The 9,465-nt window shown below is 44.4% G+C and overlaps 1 protein-coding gene across 1 annotated transcript; it reads left to right on the top strand.

Moving 5' to 3' along the window:
- Positions 1-4,329: 4,329 nt before the first annotated feature.
- On the top strand, positions 4,330-5,109 carry LOC115973449. Its single transcript, XM_031093710.1, has one exon. The coding sequence runs from the start codon at positions 4,330-4,332 to the stop codon at positions 5,107-5,109; it is 780 nt and encodes a 259-aa protein (XP_030949570.1).
- Positions 5,110-9,465: the final 4,356 nt, after the last annotated feature.

Genomic DNA, 9,465 nt, shown 5'->3' with positions numbered 1-9,465 from the left:
ACATCCGGATTCCACTATTTTATTTCTCCCTCCAAAATGATCGGACTACACTTTTCTGAGGCATAGTCAATGGTGAAGAGAGAGAAATTTGTTTGGTTGCAAAGAATTTTAAATCACAAGAGTTGTAGATTCTTGACAGTTTAAAGTCACAATAATTAAAATTCTTGAGAGAGGACATTTATATTGTTTGGAATAAACTCGCAAAATATTCAATTCTTTTTATGGGTGAGACTTCAAAATTTTACAAATTTAAACCATGTTTAAGTGAGCACTTTAGGAGTCAATTTCACATTCACTCTTTAATGGTTTTGGGTAAGTGATTGCATCAATTTATTCCCTCACAATGGAGAACACGTCCCAAATTGAACTCGCCTCAAAGGACATGAGAGTTTCACTTTTATTTTAGCTCAAAAATAGCCATCAAATATTTGAAAAACCCATTATCCAAGAGTTGACAACTAGAACAACTGAACCATAGTTTATGTGTCAAGGTTGTTGTTGTTGTTATTTTATTTTATTTGTTGTTGTTGTTATTATTATTGTTATTTTTTTTTGAGAATAGGAGTTTATATGTCAAGGTTGGTAGTGTGTTTGGAGGTATCATTTTTTTTATATATAAAAAAATTGAAATTATTTTAAAGTTTAGTTATTATTAAAAAAAAAAAGAGAGAAAATAAAAAAAAATGTATATAACCAAATAAATTGAAAAGACAAAAGAAAAAGATGTTACTACCAAAAAGGAGCTTCAACAACAAATGAACGAAGTTGAAGTCTGTGAGGAAGATGGACTGTAGATCTGGTTTGTTTCAGCCACTGTTTTGAGGGGGAAAAAACTAGATCTGATTGTTAGACCCATTCATGGGTGCAAAGACCTGCCAGTTGGACCGCATGTCATGAGGTTGGACATAAAAATTTGATTTTGCAGTTTTTTATTTTAAATCAAATTAGTAGGTAGTTTTTGGTTAACCTAATTCAACCGAACGGTTCGGTCCAATTTTCAAAACCATGCTAGCAAGTAACATTGCTGCTTCTTCCTTCTTCTTTTTTCATACGTTATTTTAACTAATTTAATTAACCACACATTTTATATATAAAAATATAAAAAGAAGTTAAAAAAAAGTAATAATTATGCTGTGTCACTTTTATAATGTGTCAAATTATTTCATATATATTTTCTAAAAAAATAATTTCTTATATATTATGTAATAAGAGCATAAGAGTAAAATCATACAAATTACATTATCCATCCTCTTATTTTTCTTCTCAACCAAAAAAATAAATTTTCTATCCCTACATTTTTCCATGCCTCCAACCAAATAATATGAAAGAAAATTAAAATCTCTTCTGTCCCCCTATTTTTTAGTTCCCTCATTTTATATTCCCCCAATTTCTAAACGAAACCTTGACATGTTGTAAGCGGATAATACCAATTGAATAGGGTCCAAAGTGCTAACACAAACATGAACGACCCATAACACAAGTTCAACTGGATGATGAAGTGGGTTGGAAAGTACTGTAATGTTATTGGGCTGGAAGGATTAATAATAATAATGATAATAATAATAATAATAATAATAATTGGATCACACAAATCACCAGAAATAGAATTAAAAGGATAAAATAGTAGAAAGAACCAAGTGACCAAGATTTCTTTCTTAAAATCTTAGCATGCAATAATATGTCAGGAACAGAAGAAACGACATCGTTCTGTACCGATTATCTATTAGGTGGAGATAGAGAACAACAACCATCGTAAGTTATCTCGATTTCTCTGCATTTCAATCACATACACAGGAACCCAATCTCAATCTCAACCATGAGAATGAATGAGATTGCGAATGTTTATTCTAGGAAGCCAAGGAAAATCAAGAACAATAAACGTGACAACGTTAATGTAGAAAATAATTATTTTAATAATAATACTATGAAGAAAAAGAGTGATTCTAGTGGGTGTAGAAGTAGAAGAGTCATTTAGTCCAATAGACGAGGCAATTGCAAAGAGGGTTGTGATGCTTTCCCCTTGTCAAGGATGAGACCATTCACAAGAAAAAAGACTGTAAAGTTCAGAACAAGGGACATAATTTCTCCTTTTGCTGAGAAGATTGTGACTAGGAACAAATTTTCACAGTTCTCATGACTTGTATGATTGTTCAAGTGAGGCCTTAAGTCACTCTTCTTAAACTCCATGGTTCAAATTGCAACTTGAACAGTTTGAACCTTGACCAATTTCACAACATAACTAAATTACAATTACTACGAGTATACAACCTTCATAATCACATATTTTGGCTTGTGAATTACCCGTTTGGATCTAAATCTTAACACAGGCCTTTAACTCCAAATAACTTTTAAATCTAAAATCTCAAATATTTTTAAGAACACTACATGAAAATTTTCTATAGACTTCTTGTGGAACTTGAATTGAAGTTGTGGGGCCAGAGAATTTGTGATCTCGGCCCACTTTACACTAGGGTCCAAGGCTCGTGCCGAGGAGAGACGTTACCGAGGACGTGTAACGAAAGTCCAAATGGCCTAAAGATGTAGCCGAGGGCGATCCTGTCCTTGGCATCCCAAAACCTAGAAGGAAAGAACAGCACGCCATCAAAGGCAGCCCCCAGAGCGCTCCCAGAAAAAAAGGGCGAGTACAGTAGGACGCGCACGGGGGTACAGTGTAGGAGCGATTCAAGAAAAAGCTGTCACCTCCACATTGAATGCGCCAACAAACGTCCTGGCCGCATTAATGGGGAAATGACCCCTGAACAGTGTGGCTTCAGTTGCTGCAACTAATAGAAGGTAGGAAGCCGGCTGATGGGATAAGCACTCAAGTAGTTATCTGCCTGATCAACAGATGGAAGGTCAGGATCAATTGAGAAGGGCTATATAATGTAAGAATTCCTCCATGAAAGGAGGGGGGAGAAAAAGAGAGAAAGAGAGGTGAGTAGCATTATGTATCGTCTCTAGGACCATTGTAACCTAGCGTAAAAGAAATAATAAGAACATTAAGCTCCTCGGACGAAGTTTCCCGTTTTAGCCTGCGTATTTGTTATTCAACCCATTCATGACCATGTCCGGTCGTTGCAATCCTCGCTAAAACCTAGCTCTCGAACCTACTCTCTACAAATTTATTGTATTGAGCTAGTTGGGTTTGAATCCACTTCTATCACGAAAGAAGTGTGCGAACCTAGTCCCTACAATTGGCGTCGTCTATGGGGAGAGTTTGTGTGTTAGTAAGGACAACAATCAAGCATGGCAGGATCAGGCCTTCATCAAGCAGGCTCCCATCAGCCTGAACCAGCCAAACCCCAACAACAGGGTAATTTCTCCAACCCTGAGCGTACTTGAAATGAAGAAAATGGAAGGTTCTGGGAGGGAAGTGTGAACACCGCTCAAACCAGCAAAAGCCATTCTCGTGTGGGCAACCATGTGCTCCAGAGACAAAACAACAACCGGGTCACGCAACCAGAACAAGTTAAGAGCCATGCATCCCAGAGACAGAATGATAAGCAGGCCATGCGGCAAGAGATAGAAGACTTGAAGATGAAGTTGTACCATGCACAACGAAGGCCATCCCATTCCAGGCATGACATACCCTTCGATGACGAAAGTGATGACAATTATAGGCAAAGATCGAGGACTCCTCCAAGCGAGACCTTCTCCCACAAATAAGAGCATTTCCGGAGGCGCGAACGTAAAAGCCCATCTCCTAGGGGCTCGGGAAACAATGCCATAAGCAAGGCACTGGACCAGGTCTCCAAATCACCCTTCATGCTCCGCATAAAAGGGGCTACGCTTCCTCGACGATTCCAGCAGCCGACCTTCACCCTTTATAACGGCAAAACAGACCCCGTGGAGCATGTGAGCCAGTTTAACTAAAGGATGACTGTCTATTCTAGGGACAAGGCGCTAATGTGCAAGGTTTTCCCATCCAGCTTGGGACCTGTGGCGATGAGATGGTTCAATGGCCTAAAGACGAATTCCATAGATTCGTATAGGCAGCTAACCCAAGCCTTTGGCTCCCGTTTCGTTACGAACAGCAGAGCCCCTCGGCCCCTGAGTGCGTTATTATCGTTGTTCATGCATGATGGAGAAACTCTAAAAGCCTACTCGGACCGTTATTGGGAAATGTTTAACGAACTGGAAGGCAATTTTGACGAAGTCACCATCAGCACCTTCAAAAGTAGCCTCCCGGCCGAGCACGGCTTGAGGAAGTCGTTGACAGGCAAACCTGCCACCAGTGTGCACCAGTTGATGGACCGAATTGACAAATATAAACGGGTAGAGGAAGACCAGTTGTAGGGTAAAGGAAAAGAGAAGGTTATCCCCTAGGAGATGAGGGATTTCAGGTCAGACCGATACAACAACAACCGCCCGAGGAGAGATTTCATAGGGCAATCCGGAGCAACCAACACTCAAACTGTTAACGCTGTATTCCGAGAACCAGTACACCGGGTGTTGGAGAAGATCAAGGGCGAGCCATACTTTAGATGGCCAAATAAGATGGTCGGAGAGTCCACGAAGCACAATCAGAACTTCTATTGCCAATATCATCAGGACCACGGGCATACCACGGAGGATTGCAAGAACCTTTGGAACCCCCTAGACCAGCTCATCCGAGAAGGAAAGCTGAAGCACCTCCTGCATCATTCTAGTGGTCATCAAGGTCAGACCCATCAGGAACCCCAGAGAGACGCTACCCTAAAGCCGCCCGTAGGGACGATCAATGTAATCCTGGCCGCCCCAGGAAGAACAGGCGCGCGCCCTTCTCGAGTATTATCTATGTCCCAGCTGCCTGCCAGGGAGTCCCAATCAGAGCCGAAAAGGGCCAGAAGGAATTTTCACTTGGCCTTAAGCTTTTCAGAAGAAGATATGGACGGTACCATCCAACCCCATGACGACGCGCTGGTGATCACTCTCAGAATCGGAGGCTACGATGTGAAAAGGGTGATGGTGGATGGTGGCAATGCTGCCGAGGTCATGTACCCCGATCTCTACAAGGGGCTGGGATTAAAATCGGAGGATCTGACGCCCTATAGCTCCCCTTTGATAACCTTCGATGGGAAGCTCGTTGGCCCAAAGGACATGTTAGGCTACCCATCCAGACCGGCCTAGAGACGATGGAAGTAAACTTTATCGTGGTGGACACCTACTCTCCCTATACGGCCATCGTCGGCAGACCCTGGCTCCACACACTAGGAGCTGTCGCCTCCTCCTTGCATCAGAAGTTGAAATTCCCGTTGGGGGACAAAGTCCGCGAAATCTGTGGGAGCCAGTCCATGGCAAGGCATTGTGTGGTGGCTGCTATCTCCCATCGACTCAATGCGAAGTCCTCGGCCTCTGCTGAAAAGAGCTTATATCAATCAAAGGTCCTGACTTCGCCCCCTGACATAGCCGCCGATGAGGCGAAATGCGAAGACCTGGAAGAAGTGGTTATTGGCGGCAATCCGGAGAAGTTCTTTCGGGTAGGGGCTTAGCTGCCTCTTCAGGAGAAGGAGGAATTGATTGAGTTCCTTAAAAGAAACATCAATGTGTTTGCCTGGGACACCTACGATGCTCCCGGGATCGACCCGGCCTTCATCTGTCACCATTTCAATGTCAACCGTCCATCATTCCTAAGAAGCAGCCGCCTCGTCGCCCGTCGAGAGAGCACGCTGATGCGATTAGAGACGAGGTGGCGAAGCTTAAGCGTGCAGGGGCTATCAAAGAAGTTTTTTACCCCGAATGGTTGGCCAACACTATGGTGGTCAAGAAGAAAAGTGGGAAGTGGCGAGTTTGCGTGGACTTCATAGACCTAAATAAGGCGTGCCCTAAGGACCCCTTCCCAATGCCTCGGATAGACCAACTAGTCGATGCGATAGTAGGTTATCCTCGGATGAGCTTCTTAGACACCTTTCAAGGCTATCATCAAATACCGCTGGCATTGGAGGATCAGGAGAAAACGGCTTTCGTAACACCTACTGGGAACTACCACTACAAGGTAATGCCGTTTGGTCTAAAGAACGTAGGATCCACTTATCAACGGATGATGACGAGAATGTTCGAGCCACAATTGGGTAAGAACATCGAAATCTATGTCGATGACATGGTGGTGAAGAGTAAAGCGGTGTCCAAACATTTAGGGGACCTCGACAGCACCTTTGGCATCTTAAGGAAGCACAAGCTGTGCTTAAATGCTTCCAAATGCTCGTTTGGCGTGGGATCAGGCAAATTTTTGGGCTACATGATTACTCATAAGGGAATCGAGGTTAACCTTGACCAGATCAAGGCTATAAACGACCTGAAACCACCATGAAATGCAAAGGAGGTCCAAAAGCTCACAGGGATGATCGTAGCCCGTAACCGATTCATTTCCAGGTCGGCGGACAGATGTAGACCATTCTGTCTCTTGATCAACAAGTGGAAGGGGTTTGAGTGGTCCGAGGACTGTGTTGTGGCCTTCCAGCAACTCAAGAAGTACCTATCCCAACCACCTATCATGTCTAGCCCCGAGGCCGATGAAGTCCTGTACGCATATATTGTTGTGGTCCCCCATGCTGTGAGCTTAGTACTAATACGGGATGACAAGGGCATCCAAAAGCCGGTCTATTACGTGAGTAAGGCACTGCATGAAGCTGAGGTCAGATACCCACCCTTGGAGAAGGCCATACTGGCTGTAGTCCACGCCACGCGGAAGCTTCCCCATTACTTCCAAGCCCACACGGTGGTTGTCCTAACCCAACAACCCTTGAAGTCTGTACTATGGACCGCGGATTACATTGGAAGGATCGCCATATGGAACATGGTTCTGGGGGCTTTCGACATTAAGTACATGCCCCGGACCTCTATAAAGGGCCAAGTCCTGGTTGGCTTAATGGCCGAATTTGCTGAACCACTAGTGGGAATAGTAGCAAAGGAGCAGAACATGGATGGAAAATCAGTTGGAGTAATCTTTGCACCAGGACCCCCCACGTTGGAAGGTGTACATTGATGGTGCAGCAAATCAAAGGGGATTCGGAATGGGGCTAGTCCTAATATCTCCTGAGCAAACTGTCATAGAGAAGTCCCTCAGACTTAGGTTCCCGGCCACGAATAACGAAGCTGAGTACGAGGCCCTGCTACAAGGAATCGCCATGGTACAGAAAATGGGGGGAAAGGCCGTGGAGATGATCTCGGACTCAAGACAGGTAGTGGGCCAGGTAAAGGGGGAATTAGAGGCCAGAGATGTGAGGATGCAAGAGTACCTAAGTCGGGTAAAATGCTTGCAGTCGGGCTTCGATCTCTTCAGCCTATTGCACGTCTCCAGAAGTGGAAACACTCATGCAGACTCACTGGCCACGCTTACCACATCCTCGGTAGGGGATCTGCCTCGAATTATTCTTGTCGAGCATCTGGATAGAACAAATGAAGGAGTGAAAGGCATGGTCCCTGTTCATGAGGTCAGGGTGGGCCCCAACTGGATGGACCCTATGGTGAGGTACCTCAAAGACGACATCTTGCCCGAGGAAAGGTTGGAGGCGGAAAAAATACGAAGAAAAGCTCCCCGGTTCTGGCTGTCCGAGAACCACAAACTGTACAAACGTTCATACTCCGGACCATATTTACTGTGCGTCCACCCTGAGGCATCAGAGTTACTGCTCGAGGAGCTGCACGAAGGGATCTGCAGGAGTCACACAGGAGGAAGATCCCTATCCCACGGGGCCATTACTCAGGGATATTAGTGGCTGGGGATGCAGAGGGAAGCCCTAGAGTACATTAAGAAGTGTGACCAGTGCCAAAGGTTCGCCCCAAATATTCATCAACTGGGCGGGATCCTTAACCCTCTATCCAGCCCATGGCCGTTCGCCCAGTGGGGCTTGGATATTGTGGGACCTTTCCTGAAGGCAGTGGAAAATAAGAGGTATCTACTGGTCGGCACGGATTACTTCACCAAGTGGGTCGAAGTCGAGCCCCTGGCCAACATCAGAGACGTGGATGCTAAGAAATTCATTTAGAGAAATATCGTCACACGATTCGGGGTCCCTCGCACCCTCATTTCAGATAATGGACTCCAGTTTGATAGTAAGGCCTTCAGAAAATAATACTGCGAGCTGGGGATCATTAATAGGTACTTAACTCCAGCTTATCCTTAAGGGAACGGTTAAGCCAAGGTCGTCAACAAGGTCATAGTTAATGGGCTTAAGAGGAGACTGGACGACGCTAAGGGAAGATGGGTAGAAGAGCTGCTGCACGTCTTATGGACTTATTGAGCTACTCCACGTCGGTCCACAAGGGAGACACCTTTTGCCTTGACCTATGGGGCTGAGGCTGTTATCCCCCTAAAGGCAAACTTCCCAACACTGAGGACGAAGTCCTTCACCCCGGACAGTAACGATGAACTACTGGGGAAGAACCTGGACCTGATCGACGAACGAAGAGAAAAGGCAACGATCCATTTAGCCTATTACCACCAGAAGCTCAAACAAGGTTATAATGCCAACATGAAGCTCAGGCCGCTAGCACCAGGAGATTTAGTGCTGAGGAAAGTTGTAGGTGCTGCGAAGAATCCGTCTTGGAGAAAGCTGGGACCCAATTAGGAAGGGCCATACCGAATTACTTCAGTCGCGGGAATAGGAGCTTTCTACCTAGAAGACTTAGATGAAAGGGCTGCACCTCGTCCGTGGAATGTAAATAACCTGAGAAAGTATTATTATTAATAACAACATTTCCCTAATTCAAATTTTAAGTCTATTACGATTATATGTCTCACATCCTAGCAACCGTCTAAGTGCTAGACAGAACCAAGGTCTTGTATGGTCCTCGGACTCAAACCTATGGGGAAACTAGACACTCCAAGAAAATCTAAGTGCTAGACAGAATCAAGGTCTTGCATGGTCCTCGGACTCAAACCTATGGGGAAACTAGACACTCCAAGAAAATCTAAGTGCTAGACAGAATCAAGGTCTTGCATGGTCCTCGGACTCAAACCTATGGGGAAACTAGACACTTCAAGAAAATCTAAGTGCTAAACAGAACCAAGGTCTTGCATGGTTCTCGAACTCAAACCTATGGGGAAACTAGACACTCCAAGAAAATCTAAGTGCTAGACAGAATCAAGGTCTTACATAGTCCTCGGACTCAAACCTATGGGGGAACTAGACACTCCAAGAAAATCTAAATGCTAGACAGAACTAAGGTCTTGCATGGTCCTCGGACTCAAACCTATGGGGAAACTAGATACTCCAAGAAAATCTAAGTACCAGACATGGCCTAAGAACACGCTCGACACCTTGGATTATGCACTTAGCTCCCTAGAAACATGTGTAGACGCAAACTCAGCGTCCCATGGGCGTGGGTAAGTTAGAATTCTGGGATGTAATTCCAAATATATCATATGCACAACCATTCATACATGTTAAGATAACTAATTCAAAAACCATGAGATTCGCAGCAATAGTAATATCGGCAAAGGCAACAAACGTATAATTTAAAGGAAAAAGGAAGAAAGGAATT

Source organism: Quercus lobata, unplaced genomic scaffold (assembly GCF_001633185.2).
Source record: "Quercus lobata isolate SW786 unplaced genomic scaffold, ValleyOak3.0 Primary Assembly Scq3eQI_228, whole genome shotgun sequence".
In the NCBI taxonomy this organism is placed as follows: domain Eukaryota; kingdom Viridiplantae; phylum Streptophyta; class Magnoliopsida; order Fagales; family Fagaceae; genus Quercus; species Quercus lobata.
This window is presented reverse-complemented; position numbering and strand designations above follow the sequence as displayed.

Bases quoted from the DNA above. Each gene is read 5' to 3' on its own strand.
- LOC115973449 (XM_031093710.1), top strand. From the start codon at position 4,330: ATGAGGGATTTCAGGTCAGACCGATACAACAACAACCGCCCGAGGAGA.